General features: G+C 46.7%; 2 protein-coding genes and 1 long non-coding RNA gene across 4 annotated transcripts in view; 2 read left to right on the top strand and 1 right to left on the bottom strand.

Annotated features, from left to right (window-relative positions):
- The window catches only part of TRIOBP (TRIO and F-actin binding protein), a 60,295-nt gene extending 45,021 nt beyond the window's left edge, over nt 1-15,274 (top strand). For both annotated transcript variants that reach the window (XM_081928168.1, XM_081928167.1), the window contains exons 12-21: nt 213-322; nt 2,526-3,084; nt 4,625-4,720; nt 6,327-6,474; nt 7,294-7,405; nt 8,943-9,102; nt 10,590-10,703; nt 12,087-12,173; nt 13,215-13,368; nt 14,493-15,274. In XM_081928168.1, the coding sequence (XP_081784294.1) occupies nt 213-322; nt 2,526-3,084; nt 4,625-4,720; nt 6,327-6,474; nt 7,294-7,405; nt 8,943-9,102; nt 10,590-10,703; nt 12,087-12,173; nt 13,215-13,368; nt 14,493-14,497 (1,545 nt within the window). In that variant the 3' untranslated portion in view covers nt 14,498-15,274. The remainder of the gene's footprint in view (nt 1-212; nt 323-2,525; nt 3,085-4,624; nt 4,721-6,326; nt 6,475-7,293; nt 7,406-8,942; nt 9,103-10,589; nt 10,704-12,086; nt 12,174-13,214; nt 13,369-14,492) is intronic.
- Nucleotides 796-2,519, bottom strand: LOC309379379. Its single transcript, XR_014172465.1, has 2 exons — nt 1,420-2,519; nt 796-933 (listed from the first exon to the last, which is right to left on the bottom strand). It is a non-coding gene; the product is annotated as an uncharacterized lncRNA (long non-coding RNA).
- A 4,453-nt stretch (nt 15,275-19,727) lies between the features above and the next one.
- Nucleotides 19,728-22,010, top strand: H1-0 (H1.0 linker histone). The gene has a single exon (XM_081928466.1). The coding sequence runs from the start codon at nt 20,194-20,196 to the stop codon at nt 20,770-20,772; it is 579 nt and encodes a 192-aa protein (XP_081784592.1). The 5' UTR covers nt 19,728-20,193; the 3' UTR covers nt 20,773-22,010.
- Nucleotides 22,011-23,567: the final 1,557 nt, after the last annotated feature.

Raw genomic sequence — 23,567 nt, 5'->3', positions numbered from 1 at the left:
GGAGCTCAGGGGGGCTTGGCGGTTGCTATTGGGATGAGCATATATGAGGTCCTGTTTAGCCAAGCCTCACATTTTTAGGCTCTGTGGAAATAGATATGTTTGCCAGATATGCTTGAAGGGTTCAGTGGCAATGAAGCCTTGCATTGCATCTTCAGATCTCTTTGCTGTATTTGAAGGAGAGTACACGTCTGTGTCCGGTTTTTCCCTTTCAGACTAAAGATGGTGTCTTTACGTTGTCTGCAATGACATCGGGAATCCGGCGGAACTGGATAGAAGCTCTGAGGAAAAGTATACGCCCTGCCAGTGTGCCGGATGTCACAAAGTAGGCACCTTCAGATATTTCCCCCCTTGTCTCTAACAGCACAGCGGTTTTGATCCGTTTTCCTGATTTATTAATTGGTCTGATTTGTATGAAACAGTAAGCCAAAGTTAAACAAACTGTGGCTTACTGGGGATGATTGAGGGGGTTGGTGCTCAAATGGGTCCTCGCCTCCTCCTGCCACACCGGGAGCACTGGCTTGGCATTAGGCAAGAAACAAATGCTCTCCATTTTTCTCTCTCTCCAAAAATACATGAGAACAAGCCAAGAACACTTGTTTCAGTAAATCTAGTATTGTTCCTTTGGCCATTGCAGTTGCTCAGTGTGTTATCCTATGTCACAGATAAGCTATCTGATATTACTCCTGTAATAGACAGTTGCTTGCTGCAGCAAATCATTAGCCACTGCTTAGGGGCAGGTGGGCAGTAATGACCTCTTAGCCAAACAAGGAAGGAAACATGCACAAGTTCTTTCTCGGTAGTTCTGATGGTAGGTTAATACTCACATCCTTTGGGTGGGGAGTTCTGGAGGCCACGTTCAGAACAAACATGGTAGAACTGTGATGCTAAAGAGTCTGGCAGAGAGTTTTTACAGAGTTAGGAAGCTGCATCTATCTAGCTTGAGATTAGGGAGTCTCCAGCCTGTTGGCCAGAGCTCCCCATTTGGCCTTGCTGGCCATTGGAGCCATGGGAGACCCACCTGCCCTATACCAGAGGTCAGACATGGCATCGGGTGAGGTGGGTAAAAAACCTGGCTCTCCTGAAAAGGGGATTTCCAGGTACCACCCATCAGCTTGTTGTCTGCCGATGACCAAAGCAGCAGCATGCATTACAAAGTGCTCTGCAAGACCCTGGCAGCCAAAAAAACAACACTCATCTGATGTGACTTTGCTCACCTAGAATCATAAAATTGTAGAATTGAAAGGGACCAAGCTATAACAGCTGGCATCTAGCCCAACACCCTGCAATGCAGGAATCTTTTGCCCAATGTGGGGCTCGAACCCAGAACTCCGAGATTAAGAGTCGCATGCTCTACCAGCTGAGCTCTCCCAGCAGCTATGAGCCAGCCCACTGATCTTGCTCAGTGTTGTCTACAGTAACCATCAGTCGCTCGCCAGGGGATCAGGCAGGGGTCTTTCGCAGTCCTAATTGGAGATTCAGGAGCTTGAACCTGGGACTTCCTACATGCCAAGCCGGTGCAATCTGGCGGGCCTCTGTAAGAACAGGATTAGGGATGGGTGATGCCGGGTTTTCAACATCACGATGTTATCACCCACCAAACATCGCGATCTGGCGATACATTGCGATATTGACACAACAAGCTGCATTGACCCCCGTCCTCGAGGCGGCAGGTCGCTGCTGCTGCTGCTGTCCGAGGGAGCTAAGGCAGTTTCACTTCAGCGCCTCGTGGGGCCGGGGACGATGCAACTTATCACCGGCGCTGGGGGCAGAGGGATTACCTCCATCCCCAGAACTTGGCATGGAGGGAACTTGTGCTGCTCAGCTGGGGGGTACAAAGGCTCCCGACCCCCCAGCTGAGCATTAAATTGCTCTCACCCTCCCCTCTCTGGCTCACACAAGCCAGAGGCTTCTTTCAATTGCTCTGCTGAGAAACGCGTAGCTGTCCGTGCTTCCACAGAGCAGTTTAAAGTAGCCAAGGGAGGAACAAGTTAGAAAAGCTTCCAATATACTGCCAGGTGAAGCCTCTGTCATGGTCTGCCCCTCATACCTGTCCTGGGCGATACAGTCACACCTCATGTTATGTTTTCTTCAGGTTGAGTGTCCCATGGCAACCCAGAAGTAACTGAACGGGTTACTTCCGGGCTTCTACGCATGCACAGACGTGCAAAATGACGTCACGTGCATGCGCAGAAGCGACAAATCGTGACCTGTGCAGTCGCAGGTTGCGTTCTGTTCAGGTTGCAAGCGGGCCTCCGGAACGGATCCTGTTCGCAACCAGAGGTACCACTGTATATCAATACATTTCCCAGGCCTAGGCAGGATGCTGGGCTTGATGGGTCTTTGGCCTGATGCTGCAGCCACACAAAAATTTTCCTTTTGTGTCGCCGCGTGACGTAACAGGGCTGACTGCACTTGGGCTGTTACCTGGTCTGGGCATGACCGCATAACGGGATTGGGGAGAATTTTGTATGGCCCGCTTTTGCAATGCTTGCCTGCGCCATTCCCACCTCTCCTCCTGATCCTAGGCTATCTGACAGCAATAAGGAGAATTCCTTCCGCAGCTATGGATCCCCCAAGAGCTCCATCAGGACAGAGGAGCAGCGGCCAAGCACAGGATCTGAGCCGGTAACCAGGAGCGGCAGCAGCAGGAGAGCAGATGGGCCGCGCCACGCTTTTGACTACGTGGAGCTGTCGCCCTTGCAGCAGGGGCCCGCGGGCCATGGATCTCCGCAATGGACAAGAGGGAGCGCGAGAGCCACAGAGAGCGTGGCCAAGCGCGAGGAGCTGGAGAGGGACCTGGCTCTGCGCTCCGAGGAAAGGCGGAAGTGGTTTGAGTCTCCGGCCACTGGGGTCCTGCAGACAGATGGCCTGGCAGGGGACGTCTGCCCTAAAGCAGGAGGCCACGAGGCTCCGGGGGGGCCCCTCTCCGAAGCCCAGAGGACTCGGCTGAGTGAAGAGATAGAAAAGAAATGGCAGGAGCTGGAGCGCTTGCCCCTGAAGGAATCCAAGCGGGTGCCCCTGATGGCACTGCTAAACCAGGGCAAAGGAGCCCACGAGGGTGCAAATGAGGCGCTGGAGAAAGAGGTACGGTTAGTCATGGCGTGGCCTTAATCATTTTCAGGAAGAGAGTGCTGCTTCCTTTTTTTTCGCAAGCTTGTTTCATATTTTGTGTCAGTGTTAGAAATTCAGGTATGTAAACTAATCACCCAATGGCACCTTAAACCTTGGTATGCCTAGGCGCCTTTTTTTGCAATGAGATTTTATTTATTTATTTTAATCACTTTTATTTGATTTTACAAATATAAATTTATAGCAATACAAAATACATATCCGTATAGAGAGATTTCTCTGAATCTCGAGACTTCCCCCCCCATCCCCTCCATGGGTCCTATTGTCAACATTTTCAACTGCATATTATTTCATAATCTATATTTTGTATCTATCCATATTATCCATAGTGTTTGTTACATTACAAGTGATCTCGTAAAATGAGATTTTTTAAAATTACTGCCGCTATTATTAATTTCATTTCTATATTGCTTTATATTTTAAAGGGCGGGGAATCTCAAAGCGGTTTACAACACATTAAAACATCAAAGGAAACAATCCAGAATAAAACAAATTCAAGCTTCAGATCCTTCTCTAAATGACATGTGGCTTTTCTCCATGTTTATTTTCCTACTTAATTGATATAGCTGCTCCATAGCAGAAGTACTTTAGGAAGCCAGGGTGGTGTAGTGTTTAAGAGTGTCAAGACTAAGACCTGGGAGATCAGGGTTCAAATCCCCACTCCGTTATGATGCTCACTAGGTGACCTTGGGCAACTCACAGCCTCTTAACAGGGGTGTCCAATTTTTTTCCAAAGAGGGCCAGATTTGATGAAGTGAACATGTGTGAGGGCCGACCAAAGTTTTTGAGCTTTTTTTAGGATTGAAGTTGTTGAGCTTTTTTAAGGATTTTACCTCAGGAAATAAGCTGCCCCAGGGGCCGGATTAAACCGACCGGTGGGCTGGATTAGGTCCCCAAAATGGACTTTGGACATGCCTGTTGTAGGGATTAACTGAGAAACAGGGTGAACCATGTATAACTTGGAGAAAAAGGTGGGATTTAAATGCGATAAATTAGCTCTTCTGTTTGCCTGCTTAGGAAAGCTGGAGAGGCCAGCCAGGTGTCAGTTGCCAACCCAGCATCCAGAGATCTCCACACCGTTGCAATTGGACCCTCGCCAGTCGCTAAAAGTGCTTGGCTCATTTCTAACCCTGCTCTGGGTGCCTCGGCCTCTCTCTGTTCTGAGTGTATATTGCCTTGTTGCAAAGAGCAGTGGTGACTGGTGCCCCTTGAGACTGGTAGGGTGGCAGGCAGGGAGACAGGCAGTAGGGGGAGCCAAAGCCCACGACAGGCAGAACCCACTGATTCCAGCTTTATTCTGCCTCCTCCTCCCTGCTAGGTCCTGCAAGGGCCACCATGGAGACTTAGGAGGAGGGAAAAGCTGCCAGACAGTGCCCACCCCTTAAACTGGCAAGATGGCAGGCAGGTGGGGGCTGGATAAGGGCAGACAGAGGTTAGTACAGCATGTTGATTTGAAGAAATCCTTATGGTTAGACCTCATTTTTTTCCTACACAGGTCCAGGTTCTGAGGTCACAGCTAGAGTCCTTGCGTGCCCACAGTGAAGCAAAATCTCACCGAGATGGGCACGCACCCCGAGGCTACATCTCTCAGGTAACAACATAGCCTAGTGTGGTGATCTGAATCTGCCAGCTTTTCATTTTCTCTCCTCCCCACCAAGCTCATGCCATAAGGGCAGGGAAGCAAGGACTGGGGGGGGGGGGTGCGGAGTCAACCTCATTTGCTTGCACTTAATATAGCTTATTGCTGCCATAGCAACCACGATCAGACCCATCTGTAATCAATGCTAATTATTTATAACTATTGTATACAAAGACCTCCCTGCCTAATGCATGGCCAGGGCAGTCAGCTTTAGGGAAAATCAGAAGAGAGCATGATCCTGGCCTGTCCTTATGCGTCACCTTTCTTGGTCTATTTATGCACCAAAAATAAGCAAAGCATAGGTCTGGAGGAAAGAGCGGCAAGTTTAGCAATCACTGCAAGTATTTATTGCACTCTTGGCCCCTGAAACGAGTTGCCATATGATTGCTGCCATCTGCTGTGTTCTGTGTCGTGCACATCAAACTCTAGAAACAAAAGTGTAAATTACGTATATTTGCACACTATATTTTTTAAATTGATGGTACAAAAAGCCGTGGGAAGAAATATTGAGAACTGGTTTGCAGTCTTCATGTAATGAACTGTAAGCCTTATAAAGCAGTGTTTTTCAACCTTTTTTAGGCAAAGGCACACTTGTTTCATGAAAAAAAAATCACGAGGCACACCACCATTAGAAAATGTTAAAAAATTTAACTCTGTGCCTATATTGACTATATATAAAGTAATTCTCTTGAATAGGAATCAAATAAACACAAAGTATTTTATAATTACTTTATTATGAAATATTAAGTGAACAGAAATATGAAAAATTATAAAATACTTTATTTTTAAATCTTTCGAATTTTTCAATTTTTCCCACGGCACACCAGGCAACATCTCGCGGCACACTAGTGTGCTGCGGAACAGTGGTTGAAAAACACGGTTATAAAGGCTCAGTTTTGCCCTGCTTTTGTGTTTTTAATACGTTTCTTTCCATTTGCGATGTGGTTTTTATAAATGAACGGTACTACAACTCCATCTAGTGTAGAGTGTCTGTGGTGGAGGATCTCTACCATTCTTTTGCGTTCATTTGCTCTTCGTATGCCCCCATGTGGCAACCCAAGATATAACCATGAGAGGGAAAGGCATTTCTGAATATTTCCATTTCACCGTGTGTGTGTGCTTGTGTTCAATACATGCAACTAGCTCTGGCCGGAGTGGAGAACCTTACTGCCCTCCAGTTGCCACTGAACTACAACTCCCATCATCCATGATCCTTGGCCATGATGGCTTGGGCTGAAGGGACTTGGGAGCCCGACATCATCTGCAGGGCTGCAAGTTCCCCATCCCTGAACACTGGGGAGAGCTGTAGGATGGCATCATGATCACTACAGCTGCTGCTGCTACTTAAAGGAAAAAGTTGGGTATACATGGCCACTGAGCCAGCTGTCTTTTAAGCACCTGAAATGTCTCTTGAATCGGGGTCCATGGCTTGGTTTGCCTTCGTTCACCCTAGATTTCCCACCACTTAAGCTTCGCAGTCAGGCTGCCTGCAGCATTTCATTCTCTTCTCTCCTCTCCTCTCACCCCCGCCACCCCCAACTTCCGATCTCCCTGGCAGGAGGCATGTGAGCGCAGTTTAGCAGAGATGGAGACTTCCCACCAACAGGTTATGACGGAACTGCAGCGGCATCACCAGCAGGAGATGGAGCGGTTGCGGCAAGAGAAGGAGCGGCTTCTGTCTGAGGAGGCAGCTGCTACAGCGGCAGGTAGGAGCTACTGTGTGTTCTTGTATACTTGCTTGATGGGTTGCTGGGTGTGCCCCTTTGCCTAGCTAAGATATGGTCATTAGAGCAGTCCCTTTGGTCTCCTAACAATTCCTGGCAGCTTTAACAGACTACAGCTCCCAGGATTCTTTGGGAGAAACCATGACTGTTCCAAGTGGCATGACATTGCTTTAAATGTGTAGTGCAGACGGGCCCTAGCATTGGGGAAATTCAGCTCTAAATCCATGCTTGGATATGAATGGATGACTTTGGGCCAGCCAACCACCCTCAACCATGATCTTGAGGGTAGAATGCAGGCTGTCTTTGCCATCTTTTCAAGCTCCTTAGAAAAGTGGGGCATAAGTTGATATCATCAGGACATGCCATGACTGTCTGTATACATATGTGTATGTGTGTTTATGCATATTGTATAGATATCTTCTCTGATGAATGGAATAGAATAATGGGTGTTTTGTGTACATATGAGGCTTACTTCTACTGAGACAGACCATTGGTCTATCTAACCCACCGTTGTCTACTTTGACTGGCAGAATCTCTCTAGGTTCTTGCACAAAGGATCTTCCTTGTTGTGTGGTGCCTTCTTGGTTGCTGCTGTTGTTTAAACTGGCGAGATGGCAGAGATTGAATTTAACGCTTGTGCTGTGTCCCCACTGAGCTCTGTCCCTTCCCCCAGAAGGCTTGGCTTCTCCCATTTAGCTAGGAAGCGTTAAAATGCATTGCAGTTTCTACTTCAGCACCTCTCACGTGTCTTCCCTGGCTTCTGATTCTTTTGCCCATTTTTCAAATTTCCTTTCCCTCTAGCAATTGAAGCACTGAAAAAGGCACACAGGGAAGAGCTGAATAAAGAACTGGGCAGGACCCGCAGCTTCCAGAAAGGTGGTTTAGACACCGATACACTCCGGCGGCAGCATCAGTAAGTAACTGCAGCGGCTCTTCGGCCTCCATTCTGAACTTGGAATAGTGTCCCTGAGTTTAGAGAGGAGGGTAGGGTTGTCTGTTCCCAAGTGCAGCTTGCAACATCGTAGGGTCTGATGAAAAGGAGGGATGGGGGTGGATTGTGGGATCCTGATAACTAATCATAGAATTGTAGACTTGAAAGGGAGGGTCATCTAGTCCAGTGTTTCCCAACCTTTGGCCTCCAGCTGTTTTTGGACTACAACTCCCATCATCCCTAACTAGCAAGATCCAGTGGTCAGGGATGATGGGAATTGTAGTCCCTAAACAGGTGGAGACTAAAGGTTGGGAAACACTGATCTAGTCCAATGCCGGGATCTTTTGTCCAACATGCAGATCTTCTGCATAAATGTGGGTAGAATCCAGCCTGGGGTCACTTTACATTGCAGAATTTACATAGAAATAAGTCTCCAGCAATAATTGTTACCTCCATGGTAGTAAACACTGTCCTGACACACTGAGAGCCAGTGTGGTGTAGTGGTAGTCTCGTAATCTGGGGAACCGGTAGTCTCGTAATCTGGGGAACCGGGTTCGAGTCTCCGTTCCTCCACATGCAGCTGCTGGGTGACCTTGGGCCAGTCACACTTCTCTGAAGTCTCTCAGCCCCACTCACCTCACAGAGTGTTTGTTGTGGGGGAGGAAGGGAAAGGAGAATGTTAGCCGCTTTGAGACTCCTTCGGGTAGTGATAAAGCGGGATATCAAATCCAAACTCTTCTCTTCTTCTTCTTCTGAAGTTTCAGACCCTTAACAATTTAGCATTTTGGGTTATGTAAATGAAAAACATCTAGAGAAGAAAACAATAATGAAGGCTTTTGATGTTTACTATTGGGGTGCTTTTTTGCCCCAGCTAATATGAATGTGCTGGGTTGTTTTTTAAAGTCCCATGAGATTTTTCCAAGAAAAAGCAATCCAGGAAAAACAGATTAGAACCCTTCATCTGACACACCACAAATGGTTTTATTTTGGGACATTTTCCCACCTTGAGGCACATTAGAATTTGGCTTGGGATAGAAAACTCCCACCTAAAACTGTTTGTCGGTGTCTTTTCTTTTAACTACCACATCCACACCAAGCAAAAAGTGATTCGGGGAAGTCGAGAAGAGCCCTTCTCTCTTATCCCAAGATACACTGGAAATCAGATTAGGTTAGGAAACTGCCCTGAGTACTGTCTCTGTCCAGCTTTGAGTGTTTCTGAGCATGCAGCTATCTTAAGCCAAAATGCTGTTGTATAATAGATGCTATCAGTTTTCACTGGATTACAATGATCTTGTAATCAATGGTCATTTGTGCAGAGTCGTGACCAATCCCACCTGTCATCTAGCACCTTTGTTCTCTGGTCAAGGGGCAGCTTGTGCAGCCCACAAGGGGAACACTGGGATACCAGTGATGGCAGAAGAGGCCATCAGAGACGGGGAGGTCGGCTGTGTTTGTGGAAGAGCCCTGGGATGGGGTGACAGCTCTTGGCAACAGCATTTTTTTTTTACCTCTACTGCAGGTCTGACGTCGAGTCCCTGAAGAGGGAGCTGCAGGTGCTTTCAGAGCAGTATTCCCAGAAGTGCCTGGAGATTGGGGGCCTTGTGCAGAAGGCAGAAGAGCAGGAGCTTATGCTGCAGCACTGCCAACAGGAGGGAAAGGAGTTGCTGCGGCAAAACCAGGTGAGTGGCTTTCTGCGTAGACAGGAGTGGGGGACATTTGGCCCGCCAGATGTTGCTGAACTACAACTTCCATCAGATCTAGCAGTTGCTGGGGATGATCGAATTATTGCTCAGCAACATTGGAAAGGCCGAAGGTTTCCCACACCTGATCCAAGGGAATTGGGAAGAAGAAAGTTGGTGTGGAGGAGAGTATCTTCTTCATCTTCATCATTATTTATTATTTAACTGCGAGAAGCGAAGTTACAGGGAACCAGGCAGAGGGCCTTCTCGGTAGTGGCGCCCGCCTGCCCTCCCATCAGATGTCAAGGCAATAAGCAACTTTCTGACTTTTAGAAGACATCTGAAGGCAGCCCTGTTTAGGGAATTTTATTAATGTCTGGTGTTTTATTGTAGTTTTAATATTTTGTTGGAAGCTGCCCAGAGTGGTTGGGGAAACCCAGCCAGATGAGCAGGGTATAAATAATAAATGATAATAATGATGATGATGATTTTCATTAATTTCATTACTGTATTTTCATTACTTGCATTTATTAATTGCTTTATATGAAAGGGTATCAAAGCAACTGCACAATATAAAATATAAACAGATAAAATCAATTAATTAAAAGCCAAAAGAAAAAAATTCTAAAATGGGCATCCAGCAACACACTGTCACCACACAAAAAGATGAGTGCTGCAGTAGTAGCTAACTTCATTCCCAAAGGCCTGGGTTGATGATGATGATGATGATGATGATGATTTTATTTCGCTTCCAGCAAAATATCAAACGTTAAAAATTTCACAATACAAAAATTACTAACTAACCAACCCCTTAGTCTGGCACCTAAAAACTGACAATGATAGTACTAGGCAAGTTTCCCTGGGAAGTGTTCCACAAAAATTGGTGGGAAGACCACTGAAAAGGCACATTTTTTGTGGCCACTCTCTGCCCTTCCCTTAGATGAGACATGGAAAAGGGCCTCCGATGAAGACCCACAGGATCTGGGCTCATTCATGTGGGGAGGGGCAGTCCTTGAGGTTTGAGGGTCCTAAGGCTTTGTAGGTCAAAACCAGCACTTTGGGTGGAGACCAGAAACGAATTGGTAACCACAATAGTCAGGCTTACAGCGGTGACTGGGTAGCGTATGAAAGCAGGAGGGGGCCTTTGTGTGGGGGAGAGGAGGACCATTGCGATATTTGTTAATGTTTAAGATGCACAAAGACTTTCAAAAGACAACCCCAAAGCTCCTAGCTCTTACCTAAAATTCCTATTGAGCTGCTGGTGGTGGTTCATGCTACTAACTGATGTTGGCAACAACTATGATGATGATGGCCAACTCATAGGATTCTTGCGCAGGGGGCATATCTTAAAGCTGGAGGCATCTAGGACTTGGCCATTTCCATGAAGAATCCCTGGAAAGACAGGCTTTGTAAGATGCCAAGTGTCTGCCTGTTCCTTTAAGGGCAGCAGATAAACGAAGCCTGACTCTTCCGCTCCTTGTCCCCAGGAGTTACAGAGGCGCCTATCGGAGGAAATTGGGCAACTACGAGCATTCATCGCAGCCCAAGGCTCACGTGATGGTGCTTCACACAACAACGAGAGGAACTCTTGTGAGCTGGAGGTAAGGACTATTGTTTCTTTTTATAACCTGGTTCAATGCCCATTGTGCGCCAAGTGTCTCAGATATGAAATATGAAATGCTGCTTATATTTGAGAGCTTGCTGCTTGTGAAGTGTCAGGAGAAGAGTAATCAGTTTGGAAAGGAGTAGATATCAAAGCCTGGGAAGGGGAAACGTTTGTGCAGTTGCCTGTGAGAACTGTCTTTGGAATGGTTGTACAGCAGATAAAACACTGAGTACAGCAACTAAGGAGAGTGATTTTGATATGGAGAATAGTGGATGTTGTCTGACTTTGTGTGAGCGACCCTTGGCTTTGGGCTTCCTGAGTAATCTTAGGGCAGCCCAGTCCGTAAAAAGATGGCGGTTGTGAGCACTGTAAAGACAGTGAAGCTTTTCATACTCAAACAACGCCATGATGAAATAGCAAAGAGTTACATGTTTTATTTATAAAAACATTTATATACCACTATATCATTAAAAAAATCAAAACAGTTTGCAATAGGAATATCTATACAATCAAGACACTTAGAAATTTAGAGTAAGAAACTTAACGTGAAATGTCATAGTCAATGCCTAGGAACCATGTGTAAAACACAATGAACTTCTCCAAAGGAAGAGCAAGCCATAAGTCTGACTAATCAAAATAGAAACTCAGCTTTAATTCGATTTTTACCTTCAGTTTGAATCTAGAAATGATTATTTGTTTAGCAAACAGAAATCCCAAGCAGGTGGTTAAATCTGGAGGAAACTATAAAACTCAAGGCCTCTTCACACAACCCGTTGAACTTCTGGCAGCCATGAGGGAAGATGGCTGCCAGTTATCAGCTTGCAGCTGCTTAACCCCCACCGTGTAACAGCCAATAGGCGTCTCTGACAACCTTGCACTGAGTTCAGTTTGGATTGGCTATTGGTGTGTCACAGTGAACACTGTTTTGCAGTGGTGTGCTAGTAGTGTGCCAAAGGCTATGACCCATGCTGGTCAGAACATTGGAAGCAGAGGCACATAACTTGTCTTTCTAAGGGCTAACATAGCTAGACTTTGACATGGGGCAACCGATTTCCCTCCCCAAAAGCTGCCATAGGCTGTGAAGTAGTTATTTGAAGAAGCTTGTGATGAGGCCCAATTGTTGTTGCTCAAGATGGATGACTTGCTGAGTGTAGTTGCACTCTTAGACGACTACTTGGCCCATTCATGAAAATGTGTGTGTGTTCTGATCTTCTGCATCGTACCAGAAGCCATTTTGCAAATATGCTATATGGGATACTTGAGCAACCTAGCTATTGTTGCTTATTCTCCCAAGTGGGTTAGGGAACCTATTTTACCTGCGCCCTCGGCAAGTTTTCAGCCCATTTCCTTACCTCTCCCCTTCTGCGCTTCTCTGCAGGTGCTGCTACGAGTGAAGGAGAACGAACTTCTGTACCTGAAGCAAGAAATCCGGTGTCTTAGGGACGAGCTCCAAATGATGCAAAAGGTAGATTCCTGGGAGCAAGTCAGGTTCGCTCGTCAGCAGGGAAAAGGCAGAGCCCCTCCTTTGCTCAAGTCCTGCAGGCAGGGACAGAGTTAGTTGTATTCTGTATGCTGACTTCTGTGTGGTGCCGTTTGGTACCCTGATGCTGATGTCACTGTGCGATTCCCACCTGCAACATCAATCTGCTCTGTAGAGCATCTGCTTTCATGCAGAAAGTTCCAGGTTCAATTCTTGGCATCTCCAGGTAGGGCTGGAAGAGTTCCATCTGAAATCTTGGAGATCCACTACCACTCAGTACAGACAGTACTAAGCTAGATGGTCTGGCTCTTAAGGCAGCTTCTTAAGTTAGGTCTCCCTTGCACTCATTTCCTTGCTTCCATCCTTTCTGGACCATCGAGGGCCAGAGGAAACTGAAGGCATAGACTTTGGGGAAACGGCAGATCTTCAGAAGAATATCCCTGCTGAACCAGACAATGGCCCATCTTCTCACAGTGGCTAACAAGATGGTAGGCAGGGCCAGAGGCAAAAAGTAGGTTGAGCAATGGAGGAGATTCTCAACTTTGAACAGAAGGCTGTGTTCCTGCCATGTATATGTCAGAGGTTTATACAGGGAGAAACACACGCTTACATCCTGGCAAGCAAAAAGCATTATCACATTTCAAGGACACGTTCCAGCCAGGCCAAAAGCATCTGAATGCAGAGCTGGGCCAAGAGCGCTTGAGTGGAAGGTGTTTCCTGGGGAAAGTACTGAGGGCCACATTTGGTCCTCAGGTCTGAGGTCCCCTGCCCCTGTTCCAAATCTTCTACTTCTGTTTATCAGCTAATGAGACTGTTGGAGAGGACAGCACAGACAGATGTTGTTGAACTCCATCTCCCATCATCCCTGTTGGTTAGCCTTGCTAGCTGGGGGCTGGAGTCTGAACAACATTTGGTTCCACATCCCTGGTGTGTAGACTGCAGGAGATCCTGGAGAATAGGATTTGAACCGAGTCTCACTCTGGGTTGGATACCAATTATCAGTGTGTGGATTCCTTTGCCCTACAGGATAAGAGGTTTGCCTCGGGGAAATACCAGGATGTCTACATGGAGCTGAACCACATCAAACAACGGTCAGAGCGAGAGATTGAGCAGCTGAAGGAGCATCTGCGCCTGGCCATGGCAGCCCTGCAAGAGAAGGAGATGCTGCACAACAGTATCGGCAAGTAAACGAGATCAGCTATCAGGCCTGACAAGAGAACGTCGGGTGGAGCTATGAATGAGCAAGGGTGCAAAAGCAGGGACGGGATTTGAAAGGCCACCTTTGCTTCCAGCCCGGGGGATGGCACTTATATTGGACATGGCGTCTCTGCCTTCTGCTTGCCAATGATCAAAACTAGTCTTAACATGAAACAATGTGAAGCTATTCCTTCAAGAAGAGTGTTCTAGGAGGGTGCTATTTTCTTGCCTTCATTCTCGTGTGGGTGTAGGTGTAGCATGTGGCAGCACACATGCTAGAGGTGAGTAGGGTAGTTCATACCCCAAAATGGATGGGGCCATTCCTTTTTTTTTCTCTCCCCCTTTTCCATGTTGCCCAACAGGCTCCAGGGGAAGGGACAAATTGCACTTGCCACAGGTCTGAATTGCCAACTTTCACTGTATTTTTGAAGCTAGGCCTAGAGCAGCAGGCTGCCCTCCCTGCATAAGCTCAGAATTGGCCTGCAGAATTCTTCTGGTGACCCAGGTATCCAAAAATACCAACATTAAGATGTGAACACTTCCTTTGTTCTTGGCAGCAAGAGAAGCACAATGTTTTCCCCTCTCTAGTTTTCCTTTGGACTCCAACTGCTATCAGCCCCAGCCAACATGCATGGGTGATGGGAGCTGTATTCCACAGTGCTATCTGTGCTCTACAGGATCTACCATATTGGCCTGAATATAAGCCACACTTTCCACCTAAATTCTGATTGTGAAAAGTTAAAGTGCAGCTTATATTCATGACCTTACGGTATCGCTGCTAAAACAACTGCCCACGAGGGTCGTGGGGGACAAAGGCGTGCAGTGCACTCAGAAGTGAGCGCCAGCCACCACCCCCTATTCATTGGGGATAGAGCCAGGTGGGCCGCACCTGCAAATAAGTCTTGAATTTTAAAGCTTTTGCGGGTGTGTCTTGTATTCAGGTCAATACGGTAAATATCCTGTGCTTCCTTAAAATGGTTCTGGGTCTAAAACAAGTTTATAAACAAGAACTGTTAAACCTGATGACTGCCATCTCCTAAGCCTTGCACATTTTGGTATGTTTCAGGTGTAAGTTAGTTTCCCTAACTTTGTCTGTTTGCTCCATAGGTTAGTCAGCTTTGTGTACCTTGCTTTGGAGGACAAAGCTGTATCCTAGCAACCAGCATCCCTCTCCAGGAAATGGACCAAGCCTCCATCAGACTATCCATCACGTGCACCTACATAACTCGGCGTGTTTGGGGCTGGATCCTACTACTTGCACCTTCTTTGGGATTTTATACATGAAAATATATTTTATATGGGGGTGGGGTGTTATATTTTAAAATCCTGTATTACGTTTTTAACCAGCAGTTGACAAGAGAAGTGAGCCAGAGATTCTCCCCAGCCTTCTTTTAGTCATACCAGAATCCTTGTTCCAGGTCCTTGAATATATCTGAAACCACACATGACCTCTTTCTTCCAAGCAAAGAGACACAATTTACACATGTTCCAAGTTTATGGCAAGTCTCCTTGGGCGGACAGCGTTGATCCACAGTGATTCATGTTTTGAGATGCACTGTGCCAGTAGGAGGAGGAGGATGTTCTTCAGATGAAACTGGTTTTGTTCCGATAATATGGATTGGTTTGTTTTTTGTTTGGGACCAGCCGTTTGTTTTTCATGTACTAAAAGCAAAGGCAGTTGTTCCCCCCCCTTATGCCGATGAAACGTCTATGCATCCTACTGCAAAGTCAGCACCGGCCACATTCCAGAAGCTAGTCTTCCACCTGTGTGTTCCTGTGGGGAGGGATGTCACTGCTAATGTCGCCAGAGCCAAATGATGAAGGTGGCTGAATTTTCTTTCTTTCTGCACAATTATAAACTAACTTAATAAAAATCCTCAAATACCAAAGATGGTGTTGCTTTTTGGTGTGGGCAAAAGAAGTTAACATGCATTCTTTACAGTAACTTAAGCCCTGGTAAATAGTCAACTTGTGCATTCGCAGAAGAGCGATGTCTACTGCTCTGGTATTGTCATAATTGGCACTTATCTGTAGCTTGCTTGTATATATAGTAAAGCAAGAAACAATAGTTCTTGCAGATCCATCTATGCATTTATAAACCTCACAAGCCACCAGTCTTGAGATTTCTCCCACCCAAGGCTATCATCATAGACCCAGAAAGGACCACAGCAGTCCTTATGGTGTTCATTTAATTTTATTTCTTAATTAGTTGCCTGGTTTTCTTCCACTGTGGAACCCAAGGTGACGTAAATGTGGTTCTGAGTTCACAAAAATTCCTCAATCTGGATGTTGAGCACAGTGAGAAAAAGCTGGCATGCATTAAAGTATAATGCATCCATTGGCCCAGAGTTAATCCTTGGAAGTAGCATGGCTATGAGAGTGGTCACAAAGAGCACCAGTACTTCAGAATTTACCCAGATCATCTTAGCTTCAATAATATGGTAACCTCATGCCTCACCCATGGCCTTCGTTGCATTGTGACAAAAGTCCTGAAGGAGGGGGTGGGAGACCTCTGGCCTGTCAGAGGTTGCAGTCTGGCCCACATCAGTTTTTCTGAAACCATGCTCACCTGTCAATCACCCCAATGGGCTGGTGACATTAACAGAGTAGATAATTGCAGAATGCGGGATTGAACCCCTCACTGTACACAGCTGATGGGTGGCAGGGTTCAATCCTGCTTGGTCATCATTTCCCACTTGCCATCATTGACAGGTGAATGGGGCCATCTACCTGCCAGTCACAAGTCAGATGATTGACAGGTGGAGCATCTGCAGGGGGTGAAATAAAGGTAGACAAAACTGGGGATGGGTATCTTCAGTACCTGGTAATGAGGTAACTCTCAAAGGAAATGCCATTCTTGTCTAGTGTGGCAGATAGCTAGTGCTCTGCATTTGTTTTTAAAATAAGTCATTTACACCAATGCTTATCTCCACCTCTTGCCTTAGTAATAAGATTTGTGATGGTGCTAGGCATTAAAATCCTGAGTTTTAAAACAGAATTATCTTAAATATGAACCACTATTAGTAATTGCCACAATTACTGCTTAAAATTCCCTTTTCAATCGAAGTTTCTTTTTAAGAATGCAAATTTGCTCTTCAAAATGGCTGTCAGTGCCGTCTAGACATGCCTACTCGAAAGTAAGAAACTGAGCTCAACAGCCTTTTTACTCGGCAAAACGCATGTACTACAACAGCAGCCCATTAAAAAGCCGTTTCTGATCTTATTTCTGTCACCGAGGTGCGCTCCAAAAAACGTCTGGTGCATCGGTGGAGATACGAGAGGAAGCCACTAGTTCTGTGGCAAACCACAAAAAGGGAAGTAAAATACCTACCGCGAGAAATCAAAAAGAAAACCACTGTAGTGGCTTCGATCAGCGGTTACAACAAAGGCAACGAGATCTTTCTTAAGGTTGAGGATAACGAAATCTGCAAAAAAAAAAATTGTTATATTGTGCGTGCGCGTAATGTGGAGAGCAAGAAGGGGCAATCCTTGCAAAGTGCAAGGAGGCGAGTTCTCGACAGGCGCCGTGCACTGGCCAGCCAGCGGCTGCTTACGGCAATCCTATCCCGTCGCGTTTTTGAGAGCTCTACATCTGCTGCTGCCCATCAGAGGGCACCCAGCAGCGTGCCGACTACATTTCCCACAAGCCACGGCTCGGTCATCCTACGGTGGCCCGGAGCGACGCGAGAGAGCGAGCTTTCGCCTCGGCTGTACCCTCTTTAAGAATTAATCAGCTGACTGATGAGAGGCTCTTCAAAGCAGCTATGACTACTGTCAACAGAGGGCTGTCAATGGGCTATTGTGCACGGGACTGCTTCCTCCATGGTCCTTTTTCAGGATCATTCTCAACTCTTCACTAAACACTCGCCCAGCCCTCATAAAGCCACTTTCATGAGAACAATTTTCTCAGCCCACAATTTTTTTAAAAAGCGCGATGTCACCTTTTGTCGTTGTCATTATTTCACTAAAAACACTTCATCTTTGCCTTTTTAGAAAAACACCCATTGCAGTTTTGCCTTTTTACTCTACCTGCTGCATCGATAACTTTCTGTTCCTACAGAAAAATCCACGCCCCCCCCCCAAAAAAGATACTGGTTAGCGGGGCATTCAGAATTTACACAAATGCAATCCTCTCCCCTGTTAACAACGTTTCTGATACGTCAAGTTAAGAGGAAAGACACCTTAAAAAACGAGTTTCAAAACAACACGTTATCTACCCGCCGCTCCATCCCCGCACCCAAGTGTTAAGTTAACTCTCTTAACTTAGATGCAAAAACTTATATATACAGTTTATATACATGCACTCATCAGGATAGTGGTAAAGGGTGGAGGCTACTTGAAGGAAGACGATCCCGGAACTCTGTATCTTGGCAAAAAAGCCCCACACCCTTATCCAGACCGGGAATCCAAACAATGGAAAGGGGCTAGGTGTGTGCGGACGGGTCTCCCCGACCGTCCCCTGCTATCATTTCACTTTGGAACTCCCTAAACAACTTACCCCGTGTTTAGTGGTGGGTTAACACTACCACGCAAGTCTGTAGCTCTCCCTCACTGAGCAGAATCATATCCGGACACGAGACTCCTTTTAAAATATTTAAATTAGTGTTTGCACTTATTCCAAGTAGACAAACATCAGCCCGATTGCTTTTGGAGGAAGAACTCTACTAGATAAAAACACTAGAAAAGATACGAGCATTTCAAAGACATTGACGTTTATTCGCCTGCCACAGCCATAGAACTGCAATCCCCATGATCATTTTTAAATAAAGCTAAAGGCAAAGCGCACATTTAAAAGCCTTACATTGAGCTGCGATGGGGTTGGGGGGGATCCTATGAGGATGGGGGGAGGTGGAGACAGAGGTACCAAAGTGCCCGATTACATATACATATATTTGTTGCTAGTGTGCTCTCCGTGTTGCTAGGATCCCAGGTTGTTTTTATAATTCTTAAAAAGTATTCTAGAGGTGCTTTTTACTTTCCCACCCCGGAGTTACTCAATACCACAAGCCGTCAGATTGCAGCTCCGCATCTTCAATTTTGCATCCACAGCGCTTTTAATTAATATCTTTATTAAGGAAGAAAAAAATCTGAAGAGGGGAGATGGGGAAAAAACAACCTCAGTTCTTCCAGCAAGATGGCGATGGCACGTACATTTAATCTCCTAACAACAGTTAAGCACTCCCACAGGACTGGGAAATTAGGGTTAACACATTTAAAGAAACTGCCCTGCACCCCAGTTCGTCACCTACCTTTCCCCCCTCCCCGATAACTTTTGTCGAGAAAGTATTTTTAAGTAATAGGATCGACTCCACCTTGAAAATCCAAGGAGGAACAAAACAGCCTATGTAAATCTCGATAACATTTTTGTGGGGGTTCAAAGTGATCCGGGGGCGGGGGGGCAGGTGTAGTGCAGGAATAGGGGGGAGTTTCTGAAAAGGCGCCGACCCTAGGTTGACTAAGATATGGGGGCTTCGCGTCCCCCCTCCCCAATCCTTTCCTATATAGGCATACTTGTTATTATTTAGAAAACCACTGCGGCCAGTGAAATACTTTTGGGGGGAACAAGAGTTAGCCAGGCAAACTCCCCCTCTGTCCCTTTCTACCCCTTAGCTCAAGCAAGGCAGGCCTGTGCCCCCCACCCTGGCCACAGACCCCCAAGTCCAAGCAGGGGGCTGCCAGGTGCTCCTTGGGGGAGGGGATGGCTGCAAACTTCCCATCCGACAAAAAGGAAAGTTTTTGCAGCGCTAGGGCTTCGGGGAGGGGGCGTCTGGAGGAGGGGGTCCACGGGATGGGGGGCAAGGGTCCCCCTAAAGACCCCCCACCCTTGGGGGAGTCACTCCTCCCCCCTCCCCGGCCAGGTCTGAGCTGAGCCTCGCCTGGCTCGGGGCTCTCTGTGTTAGTTGGGGTCTGCTCCCGGGGCCCCTGCGCGGCTCTCGGGGCGCTCAGAGGGCCGGGACGGGGGTCCCCCGGTGGGCCAGGGGTGCCCCTTGGTCCTCGCCTTTCCCCCTGCCGGGGCTCCCCTCGGCTGCTCGGCTATGGGGGCGCAAAGGGGAAATGTCGCCGCGCCCCACTCGCACCCAGCGCCGTTTGGGGCGCCCTGAGGAGGCGCGGGACGGCGGGAGAGCGAGCCGGTGGCGGGGCCCAAGAGCTGAAGGACCGAAGCAGCCGGCGGCCGCGGTGCGGGGCCCAGGAGGCGCCGGGGGACGCGGGAAAAAGCCGCTTTAGGCGGCGGAAGAAACACAGATGTCAGCGGCGCGGCGCCATTCGGGGCCTGAACAGGCAGCCAGCAGCCCTGTCCTCACCGCGGTCCGCGCCTGAGCGCTAAATACCCGGATGCGCCGGCTGCTGCCTAGAGAGCCAGACGCAGAGCGGGAGGCACAGGCAGCAGCGGCGGCGGAGGAAGGAGGTGTCCAGTGGCGCCCCGGAGAGAGAAGCGGGGAAAGAGGGGGGCGAGCAGGGCCCGGGCCGCTGGACAGAGCTACGCCAGCGAGGGCTGACCGTGGCCGCTTGCCCGCGGAAGAAGCTGGTCAGGTGCACAGCAGAGGCCTGAGCCGGGAGCTCCTTAAGTTTCCGTGGGGGGCATTCGCCGGGACGTCTGCCCAGACCACACCCCGCCAGCAGGAGCCTGAAGGGGGGCGACAGCCACACTCGCGCGTGGTGTTGTTTTAAGCCACGAGGAGACTCTTTGAGGGGGGTGAAAAGTGTTGCTCCCCTTATCAACAAGGGAGGAGTCCCACGTGCTGTTCAGGAGCCACCCGTGGCAGAGGCGAAGAGCCAGTTTTTCTGAAGGGGAACTTCCAAAGCAAGGATGACCGAGAACTCGTCCACGGCACCTGCTGCCAAGCCCAAGCGGGCCAAGGCAGCCAAGAAGTCGACGGACCACCCCAAGTACTCGGATATGATAGTGGCCGCCATCCAAGCCGAAAAGAGCCGAGCTGGCTCCTCGCGCCAGTCCATCCAGAAATACATCAAGAGCCACTACAAAGTGGGGGAGAACGCCGACTCCCAGATCAAGTTGTCCATCAAGAGGTTGGTGACGACAGGTGTTCTCAAGCAGACAAAAGGCGTTGGCGCCTCGGGGTCCTTCCGCCTGGCCAAGGGGGATGAGCCCAAGAAAGCGCCCGTGAAGAAGGCCAAGAAGGAAGTCAAGAAGGCCGCAACACCCAAGAAAGCAGCCAAGCCCAAGAAGGCTGCTGCCAAGTCGCCAGCCAAGAAGCCCAAACCTGCACCCAAAAAAGCCAAAAAGAAGCCAGCGCCTGCTCCAAAGAAAGCCAAGAAGCCAAAGACTGTCAAGGCTAAGCCAGTGAAGGCGTCAAAGCCTAAAAAGGCAAAAGCGTCGAAACCCAAAGCAAAGTCCAGCGCAAAGAAGTCGGCCAAGAAAAAGTGAAGTGCAAGCTTGGGACCTTCTTTCTTGGACTTTCTTCTTGACCTCTACTCTGTAAATAGATCCTTTCTTTGTTCTCTACTCCTTTCTATTGCAGCTTTATAAAAGACTGAACTATTCTGCCTATAATGCTTTCAATCGATAGCTTTTTTAAATGACACTCATCAATATGAAAGTCCCCCCTTTTTTTGGGTTTGAATTTTTCCCCCCAATTAGAATTTTTAAAATAGATTTCTGTGTTCATCTTTCTTGCCCTCCCTCTTAAAGGTATGCAATACTTGTTTGTGTTTTGAGCATGAGGGAAGACCAGGTCAGATAAGGGAATATTTTAGTGTTCCTATTGCTTGGAGATGATTTTTAGAAATATTTGAATTAAGAAAGGGACTTTCATTGGATGACTTTCTTAGCCAAGGCCCTGAAATGGTGGGATTAAGAAATGTAACTAATAGTGGAAGCCACCTAAGATGGAATAGGGTAACTTCATTTTTTACAGAACTTCAAAATTTCATGGTGGATAAGATTCTAATGTAACTGCATACATGTAGGATGATGTCTTTCTAGCCCTGGCAAGGACTGGATGGACTGAGATAAGCTTTTCACTGCTCTTTCAAGGGGAGGACTGTGCTGTTGTCTGGAGTGGGTGGTAGAGTTTGAGACAAGGAATTAAAATGAATCATGCGGCGGGGGGGAGATCCTCTATTTAAAATCATGATAGTTTGACCACAACAAAGTGGGGATACAGTGAAAATTTAATTTCCTGTCTCTTTCCAAACAAGTCTGACCACCGTCTTGGTCCCTGCCAACTTCCAGGAGAAGGTGTTAACAGAAGCTCCATTCTTCCCAACCCTTCAGTGCCTATCCACAGCTTTTTGTGTTTGAAGTCTTGTGTCTGCAGTGCATCCTACACCTCCAGCAATCTTTATTTTTTCAATTGTGGATCTTGAATGGGGGAGGGAAGAATGAATGTAGAGGGGGCAGACTTGTTATTGAGGTAACTATAAAACTGTGTTACCATTGCTTAGGTTTGGGATTGGGGGTTTTCCCATGAGGAGGGGGAATGGAAAAGATAATTTTCAGTACTCCCATTTTTATTTTTAAAAGATATGCTTGTTTAAACAACGGAAGATTCTCATAGGACTGATAGCTGATTGTCCATTTTATTTTGTATGTGTAATTTTGTGCAAGAAGGATTTAGCTGTCTTTGTAATTTTAGAGTTAAAAATAAAATGTAAACAGCATAATGGCTTAGGTTTCCCACAGTGTACTGTCTTTTGCAATACAGCTATATAAAACAACTTTAAACATTGAAAATTCAGGCTCAGCTGTACATTCTCAAAATGGGACCGTGTGCGGTTGATTCTGTACAGTTTGAAGGGAAGGGGGTGGAGACATTTCTGCATCGGTGAAAGTGCAATGGAAGGAAACAAACTTCTGTTGGTGTCTAAACTATGGGAACACTTTCTTGGGCTATTGTGAAGAATCTGGATGAATGGAAAGTTTCACCATGAAAATCTCCACATAATTAGCCACTAGATGGCAGCCTAGCAAGGCATGATCTCACTTTACAATGGAAAAAAGGCAGTTAAGAAATAGTTGTGTGCTTCACAGGGAAAAGGACAACCAATTTGCAAGTAGGTTCCTTAGTCCTATGCAAACTGATCCACAATATTTGGCAAGCATGTTTCAGCAAATGCAGTGATTAAGGGCTATGGAATGTAAATGCATTTGTGAGCACAATAGACACGTGCATGAAAACCCAACTGTCAATTTAAGTTCTCCCACTTTTTCATTTTTCCAATCTTAAATTCTCCACATTTCTGAAGCAGTTCGGTTTAAAAAAAAAAACCTCATGAAAAGCCACCAGCATTTTTAATTTCTCCTAATCACATTTTTGTATGCAGCTTTAACCAATGTACACTTACTTTTTTTGCAATGAATTGGTCATATGCAATTTTGTATGTTACTTCCATGGATACGTTAATTTTTATCCACACTTTCCCCTAATATATGCATTTTTGCAAAAAGTTTTGCTTGGGGAACTACATTACAAAATTCAGATAAGTATGAATTTTTAAGGTTGGCTGTATTTCAGTTCTTGTATCATTTTGTAAAGTGTCGGTTCAGTAGATTACACATTTAATGTTAAAGGAATTGAATTTCTCTCCCCTCCCTACCCAACTTGCTCCTTGAAGTGTGTCCATTATGTGTTTAAAACAGTGCTTCATTCTAAAGTCCACATGGCAAACACACTTCCCATCCAAACACTGGTTTGCCACTACATGTTGTTCTTATACTTGCCCACTTCACTGAAGATAATTGTGGGGGAGGGGAGCAGTTACTTTTCTGTTGTATAGTAACACAGAGGGATGCCCTAAGGCCCGTGCTGGTCTACAATTACTGTTTCGAGTAAGAATAAAGGACAGCATACATGGAATGCAAGAAACAGATTCACAGAATGAATGCATCGGATCCCCTGAAATGCCCATGAAGTTCTATGAAATTAAAATCAATGAAATATGTGTGGCATGCTTATAGATGGAAATTTCAGGTGGGAAAGGGACTTCTCTGCTGAACACTATATTATGACTTCCCCCATGTAAAACTAGGTCCTATCCAAATTCAGAATTTTGGTCCATTTAACTTTGGCTGTGTACACATTACTGGCTTAAACTGTTAATTCAACTGAGATTGAATCTGGTTTGTGGGGAAAGGCATCAAAAGGTACTTGATTTTAACAAATTACAGGTTACATGTGGATTGTGGTTAATGCTGTGCGTACACCATTTCTCCAATCAGTG

The sequence above is a fragment of the Podarcis melisellensis genome, assembly GCF_964234715.1.
Source record: "Podarcis melisellensis genome assembly, chromosome: 10".
NCBI lineage: Eukaryota > Metazoa > Chordata > Lepidosauria > Squamata > Lacertidae > Podarcis > Podarcis melisellensis.
Note: the sequence above shows the minus strand (reverse complement) of the source record. Positions and strands in the feature narration are given on the sequence as shown.